The sequence below is a fragment of the Pezoporus wallicus genome, unplaced genomic scaffold (assembly GCF_028554395.1).
Source record: "Pezoporus wallicus isolate ANWC-B61680 ecotype Strahan unplaced genomic scaffold, APGP_CSIRO_Pwel_v1 contig_3817, whole genome shotgun sequence".
Lineage (NCBI taxonomy): Eukaryota > Metazoa > Chordata > Aves > Psittaciformes > Psittacidae > Pezoporus > Pezoporus wallicus.
In genome coordinates, this window is record NW_026635157.1 from 12,824,081 (window position 1) to 12,845,280 (window position 21,200).

General features: G+C 37.9%; 1 protein-coding gene across 2 annotated transcripts in view; it reads right to left on the reverse strand.

The window, feature by feature from the left end:
* Positions 1 to 2,057: 2,057 nt before the first annotated feature.
* Positions 2,058 to 21,200, reverse strand: part of RNF217 (ring finger protein 217) — a 57,230-nt gene continuing 38,087 nt past the window's right edge. The window contains exons 3-7 of one of the 2 annotated variants that reach the window (XM_057409362.1): positions 18,471 to 18,635; positions 12,017 to 12,218; positions 7,134 to 7,205; positions 4,953 to 5,022; positions 2,058 to 3,808 (exon numbers count right to left, since the gene is read on the reverse strand). In XM_057409362.1, the coding sequence (XP_057265345.1) occupies positions 3,778 to 3,808; positions 4,953 to 5,022; positions 7,134 to 7,205; positions 12,017 to 12,218; positions 18,471 to 18,635 (540 nt within the window). In that variant the 3' untranslated portion in view covers positions 2,058 to 3,777. Of the gene's footprint in view, positions 3,809 to 4,691; positions 5,023 to 7,133; positions 7,206 to 12,016; positions 12,219 to 18,470; positions 18,636 to 21,200 lie in introns of those variants that run through there. The other variant, XM_057409371.1, reaches the window with a different exon arrangement.

Below are 21,200 nucleotides of genomic sequence, written 5' to 3' on the forward strand. Positions count from 1 at the left end.
ACTACTGAAGAGCTATAATTCCAATTCTTGCACCATGTTAGTATCTGTTACATGAATAAAGAATTTTCAGGTATGTTACTTAACACTGTCTGTGGATGTTGTTTCTAACTTTACTAGTGACTTGAAGCATTAAGAAGGTCTCTATGACATTAAAAGCTAGTACTCCTTCCCCTGACAATCTGCTTTAGTAAGAATCTCATTTGGAAATTCTTCACTACTCCCTGCCCTCTCTAGAAATAGCATCACTCTGCGAGTGAGAGGACCGGCCCCATAGTAATTGGCACTTCCTCAGAAGCAAACCAGATTTTCAAGTTGATGCACAACGGCTTCAACACATTTCCAGATATTTTTATTGAAGTGTTTGTGACCAAACTCCACACTAGCATAAAAAAAAAAAAAAAAAAAAAAAAAAGAGTACAGCTTCCCTGGTTTAAACAGGGCTATGACAGATGTCAGGAACGAAGCTGACTCGCTGGCAACTATAAGGCTGCAAAATTAAAAGAAACCAAGAAATTCTCTCTCCCACAGCTTCCTCAGGTAGGATTCTTTCCATCAGCAAAATCTGAACTCTAATATAAACTATAAAAATAAATCCATGGTTCTCATCCACAGCTCAGACCTACACAACAATCATCCCAAGAATTATAAATGATACCAAGTTTGCTCAAGAAACAAACCACCACAACCAAATAATAATAATTAAAGAGTCCGCATGGCAAACTATTTGGCCATTGAATATTACACAATTTCTCATATTTAACTGGCAAGAGAAACCATTCAATCACTGGAGAATTTGTATGCTCTAACAGAATTACTGCCCTACCTACACATCACACAAGCTATGGCAGTCTTTGGAAGAGCAGAAAGCCCCATGGCTAAAAGGAATACCAGATGGTGATCCCAAACACTTTCTTGTTTAATTGGCAATAGTCCCTGCAAATTAATATTTTTAATAAAGTAAAACTTCACACTGATCAAACTTTCAGAACCAATAAACAGATGTAAATGAAAAAGCATCTAACATACCAGGAAGAGTTACAAAGTCAGCATCACTAACACTAAAGCAATACAAAATCTTACTTACACATTTGCACTGCCCCAAAGGAAGATAATGGATCACTCAAAGTGACTGTGTTTAATTAACATTTGAAAAATATTAATATGTTGTTTATTACAGAGGTGGTGAGAAATGAAGACTGTTTCGCATGGATCTAAAACAGATGGGTCAGATACAGCATAAGGCTACTCAGAACTGCACTTCTGCCTCTCGCTTGTATTCTCACGGTCTAATAGGCTGACATGAGGAAAAGCACAATTATTTTCCAGTCACAAGCTCCTGGATAAGCTCTGCAAATATACCTAACTATGCTCCAAGATGCCACAGCAGTCAGAATCACCCTGCTACTGACATGGCTGAGCAGCCCTGAAATCTGACCCAATTAGTTAAATACAACCAATTACTATTAGTGACGAAAGGGAAAGCAGTCCCCTCCTGCACAGGCAGGACAGAACACACATTGCATGGTGCTGCAAGGAGGGCACCAGCTCCAACCGCATGCATGAAAGGAGACTCAAGAGCATGGGTAGAGCCATTTCCAGGCAAGCTTGAAACAGAATGCTAGGTAGAATGGATTTAAGCATTTCCTAGTTCAAATACAGATATCAGTGAGCAACAACTTTGCATAAGGATAAACAATCTTAAATATTAAACGTGATGAAAGCAAACCTGATGATGAGTGATGATCAGCATACAGTAGTGTGAAATCTGCCTTCGCAGGTTATTTCAGCTGCCTGATGAAGTTTTCTGCTAATAAAGATGGAGTAGGACAGTCTGATGGTTTCTTTAGAGGACAGTTACAAAAAACCCCAAACACACTTACATAATAAAAATGTTCTTGAATTTCCTTTCAATTAAATTAATTCCATTTCTTTCAAACTGATAACTTAATTCTTGTAAAACAAATGACATGCCTTTGATGCATGTAGGATTTGATATAGGATATGAGAAAAAGCTAGCATTTTATTGAATGAAGTTTTGTATTAAACTACTATTACAGTTGCTTTTGTTACTTAATGGAAAATTGTATTTATGTACTATTCAAGTGGGAATATTTTAATAGGAATGGAAAAAGACTTCCATATTCCTACTCTGACTGCCTCTTGAAATACTTTCCTATTCTACAGAAAAGCAAAAGCAAGTATTATTGTCATTCCTATTATTTTTTCTACTGACAGAGGAAGATTAGACTCTCTCGTCTTTCAAGGTCAAAGATGCCTCTTTTTGCTACGTGTAAAAAATGACGAACCATTTCCCTTTGATTTAATCTGTATGGATAAAATAAAAATGGCCTAGATGAAATGATAATGTAGGAGCAGAGATGAGTGTTCCTTTCCTCCCCCCACAATGACATGCTTTCTGAATATAAATAAGTGCAGATCTAATATGTTCCCTTTAATGCACTTTATTCTCACATCTTAATTTCAAATCTTTCTGAAGTCCCATCAGAAACTGAAAATGGCAAACAAAGCGAGTGAAAACAGCTATAAAAACTGTAAGAATATCTCACATATTTATAAAGAACCAAGAAAAGAAAAGAAATTAACCCACTGTACAGTTAATTACAGATAATCTCAAGTACGAAAGTATTCTCATGTGGAATAGTTTGACACCGTATTACATACTGCATTGCAAACCCAAATCTGTCTATATATATCTCACTCTGAGGTTTGAAGGTTTTTCTAAATAATACAAAAATATCTTCATTATTTGACATTTAAAGAGAGGATTAAAAATCCCTGAGTAAGCCAAAGACAACTGATATGTATAGCCTCAGAAAACACACTCAAACCAAGACTTTTAAGGCAGCTTCCAACCTCAGACAGAACACAAACAGAAAAACTGACATGTCACAGAAGAAGAAATCTAATTAATGAGTAGATATGCATTGACAATATGCTTTGAACTTTACTTCTAAATGTCATTGCTTTCCCGCTTAATTTGCACATTTTAAAAAGATACTACTTCTACCGTTAGGACAACAGAGTCAACATGCCCTTAAATTCAAAAGGAAATATTAAGTACTTGTTGACTGTGCTTGCATGCACTGTTTCAACAAGAAAAAAACCCCAAGAAAACAAAACCAGAAGCTGACAGAAAACAAGCATACTAGCCAGCTACGGTAAGCTGATATTTGTGTTTCCAGGTAAACAAGATACATTGGTTTCTTCCACTGAGGCTTTGAAGTCAAAGTGAGTATCTTGTAACAGTATTATATTGGCGGGCAGAATACCATTTGCTTAAAAATTACAACTAAATTCAGATTTAATAACAGTTTTCAAAGAAAGTGGTGCAAAGTACATCCTCTCAAATGATACGCTATTTGCAGACCCAGGTTCTGAAGTCTGTAAATTCTTTAGGACACTGACATCTCCCTGCTTCCCCCTCTCACTATTTATATACACGTGTAACTTCAAACACACACACTGAAAAAAAAGTACCTTCACAGTACAGATCCAATCTTCTTTAAGACCAGCTTGTATTTTTAAAGTAGATACTTCCTTTATTGTTTCAGTGTTCTGCTTACATAAATTTATCTTCTATTTTTAAATTATATTTGTATGATAAATTTGGATTTTAACCAAAAGTGAAAAAAATCTCAGTAGACGAGTCCTAACGTTGGATTACATTGCTCTTGTGGTTTCGCACTGAGAAAGAGGTCTGGCAGCAAACAGCAGCACTCTGAAGTTAGGAAAAAAGAGCAAGGATAACTATTCTCTTCAGATCTGTAACGTGCCAGGAAGAGAAACACTGGAAGCAGAGAATAAGGACAAAATGGTCTCCTCAGAATGAATGACCACTCCCCTTACCCAAAATTCACAGATTTTCCTCATGAGACATCAAAGGATACTCTAAGACTTATGTAGCCTACTTAAACAAACAAAACATGCTATTTAGGTTATAAAGTTTCACCGTCAATCTTCACACAACTAGTGTGCAGCATGTGTACTATATGCCAAGTCAGAATAGAAGAGCAGGTTTCCAGCTTCCCTGCAAACATGTTTCAGGGATATCTGGGACAGAACAGGCCAGCGACACTTCCTCTTATCTAAATCCCTCAAATTTTGTTCTGTACTGGAAGGATTTCAGAATGCAGTACTCTTCTAACAAATCTGTCACACACCCCCCAGTCAATATTAAGACTGCCATAAACACTGACTTGAACCCAATCAGTATATTTGTAAGTATAATGGACCTTCAATACTAAGGATTATTTTGCTGTGAGGCACTGCAGTTTGGCGGTGGCAATCTACACTATTGCCTAGGACTTGGAAGATAAACCAGCTGTTGTGCTCTGGCATGTGATGGGGTTTTGGTATGCTGAACAGAATGCTGTGTGATGGAAGTTATTTACAGAAGTAGTTTTTAATACCAAAAGTAGTATGCTCAGTATACAGTAAGAGTCCAAACACTTCTAAGCATTTCCCCCTTAAAGGCTGACACTGAAGTTAAATGGAGCACATGTTAGCAGTTAAACGCTTTCTTCACAGGCCAAATCGGTAGAAGTTGTGGCTACAAGAGAGACTTTGATTGTCTAGTTCAGAAACTTAGGCTCAAAAAAAACCCTCCAAAGTAATAATAAAAAAAAAAAACAAAAAACACACACAAAAAAACCAAACAAACAAACAAAAAAACAAAACAAAAAAAAAAACAAACCCAAACCCCAAAACATTTAAAAAGCAGCAGTCAGGGGGCTCATCTTGTTCGGAGTGCACCAGAACAAAGAGGCTTTCTGGTCTGCAGTAGTGTTTTTATCTGAGGGAAGACAGCAGGAGATCCCCCGTTCTTCCAGCGCTGTTGTTTTGATGCTGTTAACCAGCACTGTATTGCTCTGTTGCACAAAGCGTGTATAGCCCTTGAAGGACCAGCTCAGTTGAGTAAGGTCCATCCTTACCAGGGCATACCTGTCCGTGACCTTTTCCTCTGCTTTTTACAAAGGCAATAGACAGGAAACACAAATAAACCTGCCAAAACAAGAAAAGAAGAAAAACATAATTAAATGCAATCCTTTATGCATGCATCGTGTTCTTTCAATGTACACATTCAGATGCAACTTTCCATGTCTCAGGAGAATTTGGACAAACCGAAACACTAGCCTGCAACAGTTTCTTCAGTAATGAGTCAAGTTACACTTTGCTTACAACAAACTCCTGCTAACCCTACTCCCATCTCTGCCAAATTTAACTCCTGAACCATGCTGGTTTGTGCAAGATACAAACTTAAAACTTTTAAAAGCGCTTTGGGAATTCTTTGATCTAAATCCAAGGCTGATTTAACTGAACTAGTTTTCAGCCAGTTTCATTGGCCATAGAGGCAGCATGTTATAGCTTTACTTTTTTTGCCCCTTTAAATAATATTTATTTTTATAAGCATCTATTGTGAAGTAATACCAAATGTTTATCCTTGCCTGGGCAAGGAACTGTTTATTCTTAAAAGTCTTTTGGGAGAAAGGAAGCTGTAAAAGGAAAAATAAATACATAAATCAGACTTACTCAAGTGCAAAATAGTGTCATAAGAGGGACTCTCTTAAGTTCAAATGAGAAGCACTTCACCATTTCTCTTGCCATCAGCTGACTGAAACGGTGAAAGACTTCCTTTTCAGACACCTCTACAGTAACAACATATGACAAAAGGCTACTACAGTAACTAGGGTCCTTCCTTTGCTCAACAGCCTTGTAAATGGTGTAAAATGGTTGTCAGCTATGATGCTGACATTACGTTAACAGTTGTGTTAACAACAAAATTGCTGTAATTACCTCAAAACCAAATCTTTCCTATAAATAATTGATGTCTTTTGTTCTTGATCATATCTTATCCAGTCATGCCTAGATTGGGACTTTAATGGCACACTGGGTATTATTGCAATTATTGCTATTGTATTACTGCAAAACCCTCTTAATTTTTAACATAAGCAAATGAGTGTTTTTCTCCCAGTATAGATTATACCAGACTGCTGAACAAAATAAGCTTTACCGGCATTAAGAAGTTTTTACTACATATACTTTTAGCAATAAAATGCCACTAAAAAGAATAAATATTTAAGACAGATACCTATCTATCTGTATCTTTATAGAGCTATCTCTCTTCAGTGAGTCCAACACAATATTGATACAGGAAGGAGATGTGTATTCTTAGCCTAAATACTGAAATTAATATCAATATTCCTTATTTGGCTATATGTAGTCCACAAAAGCTGTAGTAATATTTGGGTTATATGCTGTTTGGTTATGCGCAATCTTATTAATGTAACTGTCCTGGTATATTTTGGCTTTACTGTATCAAAATAAAAGGTGCCCAGGCCTGAGGCATCACAATTACAAATTTTAAATGGAGTAAGTAGTTTGGTGAAGAGTGGTAAAGCAGCTAGATCCCTCATTAACAAGATTATTGCCAACACAAATAGTGGAAATGCAATTACATGTACAAAATTATACGTTTATCGTTATGGCTTTTTTAATTTCTGTGTAAGACTTCAGCTAAGCCAGGCAAAGAGCTAGAATAACTACATCCACATTAATGCAACCACATTAACAGAGCTTTGATACTATATGAGTTCACAGTACCTTTCTTTTTTTTTGTGATGGAATTCAATTTAGCAGCCTATGCACTGAATCAGATTTTGATTCATTTCAATTTGCTGCCTTATTGTTGTTGCTGCAATCTTCAAGCTGGAGGGCTCTGGGGACTATGCCTAGTGCCCCAAAAATCTTACCATGCACATGACCAAGACCTTAGAATTGTGGTTCACTAGGGTGATTAAGGGGAGGGTCCAAGTCAGCGAGTGCCCAAGGCTGCGTTTAAATTATTCTGGCCTTTTCACTTGTTTAGCTATACTAGTTAAAAGATTTTAGTTCAGAAAACCAAATAACTGGGGAAAAAAAGATAATACAGCTAGTAGGATAAAATGCAAGTAAGAAAAAAGATTCTAAAGACAAAGTTTTTAGAAAAAATGTCATGTGCTTTATACTAAAACATGATCTGTAAAATTTGTACCTTGTGTCAATCTCTGAGATTAAAGTACTGAGATGTCATAGAGAAAATCAGAATTAGACTTGTTCACATATGTAGCTCTTACCTATTACAACAGCTATGGCTCCCAATGCCAGTCCCAGAACCAGTATTAGGGGAGTAATGAGCAGTTTTCCAGCTGAAATGCAAAATTCATTGAATAATTCAAAGTAGGCATTTTATTTTTCCCTTTCCAATCATCCATAAATATTTCAATCTCAGACTCCCAAAAGTAGGTTTGGTTTTTGATACTTTATTAGGATTCTTATTTGTAAATTCATCCTACAAACCCAGCTAAGAGCTACCACTCCTCAGCCAGCTCCCCGCACGCATTTCTCTCTGTCCTCTTCACCCTCCATAACAATCCAAGCACAGCTCATTTTGTACATTCACAGCTCGCATTTACTTCTCTTTCCATTCTGAAATCGCTCAGGCATTGACAGGAACTTGATAGCTACAGAGCTACTATCTTTTGGCTTCTCCGGAATCCTTCTGCACAACAACCACCCTGGAAAGATGCCAACCAAACCAGCATCTTGGAGAATTTAGGTTAGCTCAAGGTGATGAGCCCATCACCTCTAAATACGCTTCTGCTCACTTTAAAATGCTACGGTGAGGTCCTCACATATAGTTCTGATTTAGGCTTAAATCCACAGCCAAGTCTATTTTGGATCAATATTTGAAAGGGTATGATGCTGCTCTTACATGAGTAAGTTGGTGAGGTTGTGCAGGACGCTGGCTAGTATACGACTAAGAACAAATAAAGAATGCTCATATTCTTTATTTCTGGTGAGCTCGTGATCTGTAGAAATGCATGGAGAGAAGGCAAGGCTCCTCCTGAAACACTGAAGTTGAAACTGAACTTGGAGTCCAAGTTATCTTTCCCAAGTTGCATGCTTTGAACAGAACAGCAGTGTCTCCCAGGCTGTGTAGGCCGAGTGGCTGGATCAAAGACATCACTTGTCTCAGCTCTTTGAAAATGCAGCAGGGCAGGCATTTTTACTGATACACCAGCAGTCTGATCAAGCCTTTGAAATGAAGCAGCTCTCTTAAGTTATACATGCATTTGAAAGGTCACCTCTAAGAAGAGAGGAAAAGCAAGTTTGTTACCTCTCCCTTCCCTCCCCTCCCTTAAGTCACTTGTATCAGATTGCACTGAAAGGATTACCTCATTCAGTAATGATGTAAACCCCTCCACAACCTGAGCCACTAATTTGGGCAGTCTGAGGGAAAAATGAGGTATTTTGGAAAAATTTACAACATTTTAAGGTAAAAGGTCCTTTTCATGGTCTGTTTTGATAGCTTTATATTTCATAGAAGTGTTGTGGGTGGAAAGCATTAATTCCTAGAAGAAAAATATCAGCAAATGTTATTGGCATTACTCTAGTTGCTAGGCATCATAATGGTGGACCTGCCTGGGACTCCACTGTGCTGCGTGCTATACACACAGAAGTTGTCCAAGCAAAACAGTCAAGTATAGACAGGAGAAGGAATGTAGAGTGATGGAAAACCTTGAGAAAACTCCAAAAATGAGCAATTAAAAACATTACCAAAGCCTTTAACTATTTCAAAGTAAACTTTATAAAAAAATTATTTTAAGGTATGAACTATCAATAACCACATAATTAGAATGTTGGAAAACTATGATGTTTAGTACCAAAATTACAAAAATATTGAAGCACTAAACTGGTGGTTAGGTACACAGAAATAAAGCCTGCAGAAAGAGCTAAACTAGCTTTTGAGTGGAGTAATTTCTTTGCAGAGACAAAGAATGGTTCCTAAACTAATGCAGTTTAAGGACTTGTTTACTTACATAAACTTAGTTTCATAAACTAACTCAGAGATAAAGCATAAGTGAGTGCCTTTTTCCTTCTGCCTTGTGTATATGAAGTTACAAGTATTGCGTAGTTCCAAGACTGTACAGGATAAAATGACTTTTAATTGTCATGGGACAATCTTCTTTTGGTTATCAATGCATTCTTTCTAAAGGTTAAATTTTAAAAACAAAACAAAATACTTTTCTCCTTATATATCTCACATTTAAATCCTTTATCTCTCTTTGGCTTTGTAAACTAAAATTAAGAGCAAGTTAACAAAAGGTGAACAAGACTTGCACAAATTACAATTAATTGCTGGTGTCTCAGAGGGGCTGCATTACTTGTGATATAGAGGATGACGTTTTTCTGCAAAATGAGAAAGTATTTAAAGAAACATGAAGGAATATTTTTCTCTTGCATAACCCTGGGTTCGGTTGCGCATTTTAAGGTAATATATATAAACACCCATAAATCCCTAGAGAATCCTTTGCCAGGTGAAAAAAATTAGTAATTTTCTAAAACAATTTTATAATTTGCATATGATAAAGTTCTGATTTTCAAGTCCAAATATAATTTTATGTTTAAGAAATAGAGCCACTAAAACTACCTATTTGTACATCAAACTAGTCATATCTATGTTAAGTTCTAACACAAGTTTGCATCCATTTTTAGAGTCCTATTGAGTACCTATAGGTGACTTCAAGTACATTTAAGACAACTGAACATGTTTCTCCTTTCTGTGCAATTCATCACCAACTCCAGTTATAAGAAAACATTCTGCCTTCAACAGTTTAGCCAAATAATTACTATGAGAATGGAATCTCTACATCTGCTGCAACTGAAGGATAAAAGCAATTTCACCTTATTGTACTGGTCAAAGGACAAAGCTTCTCTAAAAAAAAAATATGCTTGCTAAAGAAGAGAGCGAAATGTCATCAAATTCAGAGACCTTCTGCTCCCAGGCTTTCTTCTTCTCACTGTTATGTCCATTACCTTTACAAAAAACACTGATTTATGAAGAAAAGTATGTTTAAAAATTTATGCTGCCACAAATGCTTTTCTCTTATTTTTATTACAGAACAGTTTGTGATTGTAGGCACAACTCCTTGCTTCTCAACAGAAACTATGATAGCATGCCAGCCTGCCATGAAGTGTTCTTCCCTTTCTACATGCCCCACTCACCCAGATTTGATAGAAACAAGCCAAAAACCCTTTCCTGCACAAGGCTACAAAATCACTACGTTTACTTAAGTATTTATTCTCCATAGCAAGAAAGGAAGAAGAGTCACAGAAGAAAATGTGTAGCAACACCTCACCAGTCTCCCACTGACAGCCAAGATAATGTTCTCTGAATTTCCACTACTTAGCTAACTAGCAGAGGGATTTTACTATAAGACATCCAACCTTTATTTCTTGCTACATGTTACTAAAATTTAAAGATGCTTTTGATGGCCTCTCTGCTACTATCTCCTCTTCTAATGTCTTTCACTGAGTCTGAGAATGGAAACAAAATTCAGGCTTGTACAGTGACACCTTCTACTGAGAATGCTCCCCTCCTGCCTTATAAAGCCTTAACATATTTACATTTATGGTTGCAGCTAACAGGACACCTCTGAGCCTAGGTGTGATCCCTAACTGGAATTAAACACTTCTGGGGTTTCAACTTGATCTTAAATGATTAAGACTAGGAAGCTCCAGTTCAAAACAAACAAAAAAATAATAATACTAAAAATAATCAAAGACCACCACAAAGAATCTGATGGAGGGTCTATAAAACAAAGATACCACACAACACATACTGAAATCCTATAGCCCTTACCAAAGATGATGTGGAAGCCAAAACTTAAGAACTGTATAAATTGGTGAATCATGTATCTATTGATAATTATTAAGCAAAGGTTCAGATACAAACCTTAGCTAAGGAAGTATTTAAAACAATCATTTCCACCATTGAAGATGGCAGAATCCACAAATTGACCTGACACTGTACCACAATTAGGGATTATACCGTCTCAAAAGAAAAATGTCATGGGATATAGTCTTACAACAATACACCACCTTCTTAAAAAGATGTGTCCATACCCACGTGTGCTTGTCTGGAAAAAGTACAAAACCCTAGACTAGCTCACATATGCCAATCATAGCGAAAATCTAACCCAATGGAGGAAGAGCAGTGACCTCAATTCCTGAAATCTAATCTCATGTAAACTGAGGGAATTTTTATTTTTTCATTTTCACGCGTGAGTTCTGTTAGCACTCTGCAGTGTTTTGGCAGTTATTCATAAAGTGTACATGCACCTGTATTTTAGACTTTGTATATGGCATTTAAACATGCCAACTGCATATTTAGATATGTTACTGTAAACCACTGCAAAAATTAAGTAAACAGGAATGTTATTTTTTGCAAATATGTGATAAAACCCACTAATTTTATATTTGTATCTCCATTGTACATAGGAGATTTAACCTTGGAACGAGATTACCAATGTTTCTGCACGCGAAGAGCACTGACTCGGTAATACCTCTGAGCGCAGTCCTTTGCTATCACAGTAATTCCATCAAACGTACGAAGAACCATTTTAAAAAACACATTGTTTGTTATAGTGGCTTTTACTAAAAGCTCTTCTGCAACCTTACTAAGTGCTTTGAAATGGTTCTTGCATTGTATGCCTAAATTTATTAATGAACTGTTTATACCCATGTGCTCTAGTGCCAGCATTGTCTTTAATCTATACCAGATCTTCTCATGCATTGGATTTTACCAGAGTAGGTACATCCAATCATTTTGAATTTTCATCCACTTTCCTGTTCATTTCTGTATCTTTAATATGCTTTTAGAGTAACAATCACAGCAAGCAACACTCATATTGACAGTATTTTTCCAGTTTGCTTATGTATTATTAAAAAATGTTAGGAAGCAGAAGAGAACATGATACTTATACACATATATAGTCCATCAAAAAAGGGAACGCAAATACTATTTAAATATATTTAACAAACCACCTTTTACATAACTGAACAACAGGCTGCCATTCCAATACATTAAAGCACTAGGTTTTATTTAACTATTATTGACTCCCACAGTCAATCACCTCATTGTGCAGCTCTCCACAAGGAACATTTATCCACTCACCACAGACAGAGCCTCGCACTAATCTCCTTAAATGTGGTCTCTCGGGGAGGTAGCGGTATTTGCATCCAAAGATACTGAGGTTTGACGTGTGATCTCCGAAGAACCGGAGCTGGCGGTATCTCTCCCCACAACGGTAACAGAAATTAGTGTTACACTGGGAACAGGTCATGTGGTCACACCCTTCTGTTCTCTGGATATGGATCTGTACCAGCAGAAGAGAAAAGGTTACTTTTTCCCCCTCTCTCTAAGCACAGGGAAGTAGGCACTACCCCCTTCAGTCCATGAACTGGATGAAAAGACACTGCAGCCAATCCCCTGCTTACCTCACCAGCATTAATTAAATACTTCAGCTGTCCTAAGACAACAATGGTTTTTTAAGGCATGTTTTAGAACATCAAATATGAGCTGTAGTTGATTCCAGATTTCAACACAAGCGTTTGTATATGAACTTCCTTCTTCTTTAAACACTCCTTGTATCAGATGAGGATCTGAGTGATCCTTGCCCTTACTAAAAAATTAGGTTTTATTACTGTAAGTAGACACATCAGCACCAAACCTTATTAAACATAAAACCATCACAGTAAATAAAGTTATGAACTCAATTTGACCCCTCTACAGATGGGTTTGCCTCTTTTGCCACCTGTGGCCCCACTCTCTTTCCCACCATGAATTGATGCTGCATTTTGTAACACCAGAAAAAGCACTATTAGAGTGAATGATTTAAAAAGTATGGGTTGGTTTTTTAATTTGAAAATAAAAAAGAAAAAAAAATTTCCACAAACTGTATTAAAGAATTGCACCCAGCTGTCATAATGCCCACAGAACAGCATGAAGCTGGGCTACCTAGGATCAACATACATCCTTCTGCTGATTGCCTGCATAAACAGCTCCATTCCTGTATCTCCACGTACTTTTCTGCAAAACTGCTACATTTACCTACTTTGCACAGACTTAGCAAGGCTTTGGTTTTCAGTTAATAGTTCTGAGAGTCTTAGGCGAGAGGGCAGTCCTGAGGCTGGATCTACTACGATTACAAGCTACTACTAAATGTTGCCAACTGAAAATATAGCTAACAGGGTGGTAAACACACATTCCCTAGCTCACAAAATTGCTGAAGACCACCCCCCCGCCCCATCCCAGGATCATACCCCACAATGAATGGAAGATAAAATTACCTAATAATTGAGGTTGGACGTGACCCTCAGAGGTCAGCTATTTTAACCCCCAACTCCAAGCTGGGTTAGCTTCAAAGTCAGATCAGATTGCTCCAGGCCTCCTCCCACTAGATTTTAAAAACTTCCAAGTATGGGTACATCCCACTCTCTTCGAGCAACCTGTTCCATGCTTCACCACTCCTCCCTGGGAATATTTTTTCCCCTTACACCCCATTGGAATTTTATTTGTTGAAAATTGTGATGGATGAATGAATGCCCCTGAAATTCCTACCTGCATCTACAGGTATTTATTCTGCAGGGAGGTATGGGTAGAGACAAGGCATCACCATTCAGGGGCCCTGCAAGCACCAGAGATGCTGAAAGCTCAGGTACAAGGGAAGCCTCTCACCTCAAAAGAGGCTTGTGACTCCCTGGGATTCTGACATGCTTGAGATGGCCAAGTGTGTTTTTTCTCTTGTGCTAATCAGGGTTCATCTGGGAACAGAGAAGTCTCGCTCACCTGAACAGCTACTGAAAATGGCACTTTATACATGTGATGTTTTCCACCAGCAATGCTACTGGTAAAAGATTCCAGGGCAGGTTTAGTTAGCAGTAGTTACAGATATACCTGGCAACATTCCTGTGCCAACACTAGTCATCTCAGAATTCCTATTTCTACACTTTCAAATGCTTCTTTTGCACATACGATGGGAAAGACATTCACAAAAGAGATGACTGGGCTATAAAACCTTACTTTCTACATCCCAGCTCCAGTTAGCCAGGCACCACTCTTCACTTGCTTCTGAATCTACTTGTTTCTGCTCTAAATCCCCCACACATACTGCCCTCTTAAAACATAAAGAGGTTTATATAGGATTTATTTTCTTATGGACACATATTGCAATTACACATTAAAAGCATTAAAAACCTTTTAGTGGATACTTATTGGCCCATATTTAACTGTCTGCAAAAGGCACATATTTGGAACATGTGGTTGTACTTGCCTATATATTTTGTTGCAAAAATCTCTCCCTTTTCTAGAAGGGAAGACTTCATTAAAAAGATGAAATAAAAACCAACCTTGGATGTGGGGCTTGAACTCCCTATCATAGGGACACAGACTGACAATGCCAGATGAACATTGTATGATTCAGGCAGGCTGCTTTCAAGCCTAAAATATGACATCTCACCAGATTAAACTTCAGCTCCGGTTCACAGGGACATGTTTCCTTCCTCTTAGAATAATCCACTGACAGAGATGGATTACAAATCTATAGGGTGGGAAAGCAATTACCAATGGGTCAGATATCACATGAGTGTTCCTGCTCTGTTGGCAATACCGTGGCATGCAGCAGGGGAAATGTACAGGGCTGGGAATGCCGCTTGCTATAGATAGCTGCGGCCGTGTGGGGTTCACAGCCCTGTAACTTCAGGCTCCCCAGCAGCACGGTGGGGGTTGAGGAAGTAAGATGTGAGAATAACTGACTGCAAGCCCAGTTTCTGTGTCCAAGCTCCAGGAAGGGTTACTAGCTTCATCCTGCTCCCAGAGTCTGCTCAAACCCAAGGACATACCCTCACCTTATGGGGAAAGGTTTAGTCATTCAGAAATCAAAGAATGGCTCCCAGAACAAGAAGGGTGAAAAATTACATACTGATGGCAAAGCACACAGAGCTAAGAGTCTTAAGGAAGCAACTGAGGTAGTTCAGTGGCTATTTCAGACCCTCACTTTACCCCCTCTGCATGTTATATGCCCTTTCATGGAAATCTTCTAGGGAAATCATTTCCAAGAGATCTGAGGATGAGTGTGGGCACTTCTCCACTCCTGAAGAAAACCTGGTGCATGGCCTTATCCATTCATATATAAGCAAGAACCCTCCTCCCTTCAGAGGATGAGAAATAATTTGCAGAGCACTTTCAAGAACTAGGCCCCAAGTTATTTGGTAACACTCGTGTTAATCAGAACAGGGAATCCTACATACTCCTTGATTTGTATTGACATCCACATCTAAGTTTCTGCCTCTGTTTGAAGCTTTCTAAGCTAGAGCCACTGTTTAGTGTTTCCTCAGACAGTGTTGATATTGACATCTGTGGTAAGATAACACAAACATGAAGTACTTCCTTGGTTTGCTGTACTGTAAAAACCCTTGTGGAAAAAAGGCATTTTGCTGCAAGCGCATTTTTGCAAGATCTTGTAAAAAGTAACACCTTAAAACAGTAGTGGGGAAACCCAAATCAAGTTACAGATTTTATGAAAAGGCATCTATTAACACATAGCAATTTTTCACTCATTAGCCAGCTCCCTCTAGAACAAGACCACATTTTGGACAACTTTTGTTGAGAAAAATAGTCTGCACTGTATTACTGTGTAATAACTTTGGAAAAGGCTCTATTAAAAGAAGAAATATTTCAAGATTAACTTAAGATCCAGTTTTAAAAAGTAGCACTTTTTAGTATTTCCATACTGACATACAGTCACACCGTGAATCTATAATCGTGTATTTTGGCAGTGTGTAACATTTGTATTTGCTTATGTGAGCATATCTTAGAGAGATGAGGTAAATAGAAGCTATTCCTGTTAGATGCACTAAAGCTGTGCTGACCTACAGGAGAAGGTAATCAAGTTTAAGCTTATTTAACAGTGCCTACTAGTATTCACATTACCAAGGATTATGTTTTTCAAAGTACTTCCCAAAACCACTGAAAAACTTGTTAATACTTGCCTAAGGATCTGCCTATATATACATATACACACACCATATGAGTGTTCCTGCTTTCTCATCTGCATGCCCAGACAAGATAATAATGGTGCATTCTACTTCTCCATGGTATGGCTACTCAAAGTGTAGAAGGTATCTAAAATATGGTCACAGTTTACACTGTAAGCTATATCACACTTTTGAAATTACCAGTAATTGTTCAAGTTACCTCATTAAAGAAATTCTATCTCTTCTGAAGTTTCTACCTTTAATTTCTGCTAGCTTCAGTTTTAGTGTAAAGATTGAATACTAATATCATGACACTTAAAATTTAATCTTGACTCTTCCTCAATCTGTTTGTCAGTTTTGGATGCTGCAATTTTCAACCAAAACACAAAAGAGGTTGAGTACAATATACGCACGTACCAAAATAAAACCTGAAACATTGCTTACGTGGATCTGGAACAAGAACGAATCAAATAGCACGTTATCAAGTCTGTTTTCTCTGTCACTTTTCTCTATTTTATTTGAAAATGCAAGAGACATCTGATTCAATGTTATTTTTTGAGAGAGATTTTGGGGAATGACTGGAGAGAGAAGCAGAGAAAATATTACCTCCAGTCCCCCTGACTACACACTGTTAATTGTTGGTATATTTATCCCCACGTGCACAGATATCTATTGATGCTTTGATGAAGAATGCTGCATAACATATATTTCTTTTAACTACCCAACAACCAATTAAGAAAGAAAAAAAGAAAAACAACGGGACCACTAACTGCTCGGTAAGTGGTTCTTTTGATTACTTGCTAGTTACAGATTTGGTAACCAATACAATGTGTTGATATAAACATACTGGAAGTTGTGAGCAGGAATAACTTTTTTCACCCCTGAAGGAAAAAAAAAAGCCAAAGAAACATCAGAGTGGGGCAGCAGCACAGTTTATGAAATGGTTCAATTCCCTCTTTAATGTTCACTTATAGCACCACATTACCAGAAAGGACTTGTTAAGAAAGGATCTTTTTCCATGCTAGTTTCATGACTTTCCATACTGTCTCCCACCATGCTGGAGGATTTATTTTCTTTTGATTAAGAAACAAATTATTTTTGAAATTAATAACCAAACTCATGTAACTTCAGGCTTCAAAATAAGTGACTTAACCTAGGAAAGTTTCAAGTGTCCAGCCTTTTCTTCCGAAGACAGTGAAAACAGTTTTACATTCAGCAGTTTAAACTTATTAAGGATAAACACATTAGAAGCTAAAACTGCTATCCCTTTCTCTTTCCAGCTACCAGCCTTCTTTCCTCTGCTTTTACATGTTCATACTTTTTTGCTTGATGCATTTTCTTTTTTTGGACAACTTATTTCAATAGCTACACCATTTGCATTGTCATAAAAACTGAATCTGGGCAGAAGTCAAAGAATTAAAACCAAAACACATACTACTTCCCAGTCCAAAAGGAGCAAAGTTCACTAAAGTATTTTGCTGTAAGACTGTCCAGAAAGTGAACATTTTGAGAACTGGCTCAAACCTATCAACTCTTACCACACAGCAAGCTGTTAAATGTCATGTGTGTAGGAGGGAGAAAGAGTAAACAACCAGCTACTGATTTCAGAGCTTTCAGAATTTTACTCAGTGTTTGGAAATCTTTCCATTTCAAGCTATGGCACCACAGGCATTTCATTCCCAAAGACCAAAATAAGTTAATTAGTAAACTGATAAACATTCTTTTACTTGCATAGGGTAAGGCTCAAAGCAGACAAAAGTATACTTCAGACATTTAGAAGTATATCTTCCCTTTCAGTATTTATTTCCTATCAAATCCCCCAGTTTCTTTACTTTGTCCTCTCCATGAGGCAGATGTAGAGCAACAGATAGGGTACTATCTGACTGCGTACTCCCTTTATTTAAAAAGGATAATCTAATTTGGATGTAACTACTCTGTCAGTAGCTGGAGATAAGTGCTGCGAAAAGAAAAATAGCAAAAAACCATAATGGCCACCTTCACTAAGGGCAGCCAGAGCAGGAGGTGTGTGAGGCTGTTGCATCTCATTTGAGTAGTGAGAAATATTTCCTATCCTGGAAGAGATTAATGACGTTTTTAAAGTGTGGGACTCCAGTGTTGACAAACTAATTCAAGAGGAAGGTTTGTGAAGAACTGACATTTAATCTTAAAAACTTCTGGTTTTGACAAATCTTAAAGAACTTGTTGATAAAGTACTTTTTGCCTTACTCGGAAACTGAATTCACCCAGCATCTTTGGAAAACATGACAAAGGGCATCATATGTCTCCAAAGCTTTCCATTTCTTTGAAGCTTTACTTTAGGAATAAGTTATTCTGTAACATACATTCGTTATAAGCATACATCAAAGCCCCCTCTTATGATTTCCATAATGTTTCTTTTATATCCAGAGATTCTGCAGAATCAGTGCAGGAACCAGTAAGTTAAATATATGACCTGTTTTTCTCAATTGACAGGAATCCGCACTTCAAGTGTGAATTCCATTTCCCATGCTGAGCAGAAGTTACAAATATATACTTTATATACATATTTAAACAGTTTGAAGTCACTACCTGCAAGCCAAGGGAGAACAGCTCACCTTGCATTTTGGACATTTCTGGGCATTCCTCTGCCCGTGTTCAATTTCGTTGGCCCAGTGACGCAACAGCTTGTCTCCCTTCTTGTATTCTTTGCAGTTAACGCCTTCATGCCAGGGAGAGTGGCACTTGAAACACCAGACAAATTGGCAAGACGGACACTGGATCTGTACAAATGAGAAAACACCACACGTTTGCAAGCTGGGTGCTGACCCAACTGGGAAGCCCATTCTAAAAACACTGGTCTTCAGTTAAGAGAACAGCTGCCCAGCAAAGGTCTAATGTCTTTTGAAGGGTCTGTTTTAAAAAACAGATGTTGTAGAAGTTGATTTGTTGTTATATTTTTAAAAGGGAGAAAATACAGAACTAATTGCTAAAGCCAGGAAATGCCCCAAACAGACAAGGCATAAGTAGCTTTGTTTAAACTTCCCGAATTCACCGGCCAGTTCAGATGCCAAAAGGCAAAATCCAGCAAGCTTACTGAGTTGCCTCTGATACATGTTTTAGATCATGTGAAAATTAGCAGCCAGTTTTCAGCACAGTGGATCTCAGTCTTCTAGTTAAAAACTTCATTGCCAAGGCTATTACCAGGGAGTACCCAGTCTTATGAAGGGTCTCCACACAGCCCAGGATGGGTTATGGAGCTTTTATCAGAAATGGTCCTGATTGCGCAAGGGCAAGCTGAGGCTGCGCCAAACAGCCTGTTTGCTACAGACCACACCTAACAGCAAAAATCACAAGCCAAGCTCCTAAATTAAGAAAGGATCCATTCTTCTCACTCCCTGGGTTTTAAATCATTGCACCAAACCGGCACCACTGTCATCATGTCCTCCTCCAGAGCCCAGCAGTTTTTTGGAAAAATTATAGCAGCTTTTGTGTTTATAGAAATATATAGTAAGAAGCACACTGCAGGTGCTTATCTGACTTGAGACAGATCTCCTAACCAGACCATGACTAAGGTAACCAAGAACTCCAAGCCACGTTAGACACAGGCACATCTAGGCTCCTGCAACATCTTAACTCCTACTGTGTTTGGCACCAAAATGTCTCCGCCTGAAAGATGGGAGGGCACATTTCATACAAATGCTAAGCCCTGCTCACCAGCTCCAGTTGCAGTCCATGCCTAGCACTGCCCTGGCTTTGTACCACCTGATGCATGGGACTAAGGAATTCAGCCAGCCAAAAAATAAAGCTTTTTGGTTGTATCTGTATCCAGACCTAGTTTGACACTGAACCACTGATGTGTCTGTGCTGGCCATGCATGGTGTGGGGGTGCTGCTCAAGAAACTACATCCTAGGGTGGAGATACATGTGAAACCCTCAAAACGTATTTCAGCAGTCCTTACTCCTTCCAGTTGCTGCTCCCTCTGCTCAGACACCCTGACTGGTGGCATGCTGCCTCAGCTCCAGGGAGAGTCCAAAGCAGGCGTTCCGATCTCCCATAAATTAGGATCTTACTTTTTGTTGAGGGGCAGCCAAAATTACTATTTATATGTGCAATTGCTACATCCATCTACCCATGTGCTAATACAAAGCTGATCCCATCTCTGATGCATGACGGAGAAATGAAGACGTCTGCTGCCCTTAATACTATTCCTCAAGTTCCAGACACCAGGGTTAGCATTTAGTTTTTTGCCTTTAATGTTTCATACTAAAAACCTAATTGACAAAATGGATCAAGCTGAGCATTTATATGATGCTAGTTGACTCAGTGGCTGTCATTAACTTCACCTGGGTATTTGTTATGCCGCAGCCAAAGATGGAGCTTGCCACCACAATTAAGTGTTCTGTAACCTGAAAGCTTTTATCAGTTGCAATATTCAGATATTTGAGATAGAACACAAATGTTAAAAAAAACAAAACCAAACAAAAAAACAACAAAAAACAAACCCAAACCAACAGATCTGGGACGCTGCAAGTTAAAGCTTTTTATTTAAAAAAAAAAAATAAATGCCAGCATAATTTAAAACATAACTTTTGTGGGAGTTTCTTTGTTTGGCTGGGGTTTTTGGTTGAAAATTTGACACAAATTCATTGCAAATCTATCTATTACAGCATGTATATAATGTTAAGAAATATAACAGCTACCAGGATATATATTTAATTTTATACACACGCATTGACATCAGATGTTTCCATATACATTAGTTATAAAGTACTGAAATACAGGATGAGGCTGTAACCACATGAACTCAGAATAATATTTATTACCATGAATAGCCCCGACTAGCTCAAATAAACTATTGGGAACTGCCTACTTTGCTACCAGGTTTGGAGTTCCTAATTTCTTCTTCCACCTGCCACTCTCAACAGCACTGTCCTCAAAACTGAACTGGTACATAGCTTTTACATTTTGAATGGGCCACTTGACTGTTGTTCAAAACTGTCTGAACATACATTAAGCAGGCAAAAAAAGCTATATTCTTTTAAGTACTTCTGAACCTTATTTTTCTTGGAACTAGGGACTGCAAAACAAACCCCTAATCCTATTCAAACTTGGATGCGTGTGACACAACAGAACAATTACAGCATTCTTTCAGATTCTTACTCCATTCTTTCTCTACTTTTCTGAAAGAAAATAGTAAAGTAAGATTTGTTTTATGCTTCACTATTAGTGGATGAAACCATCAAAAGGACACAGAAATGCTATATATATAATTTAAAATGGTAAAATATATTTTTGTCCAGCAAAGCCAACAAACTATATCTGAAAAAACCCAGAGCATTAATTT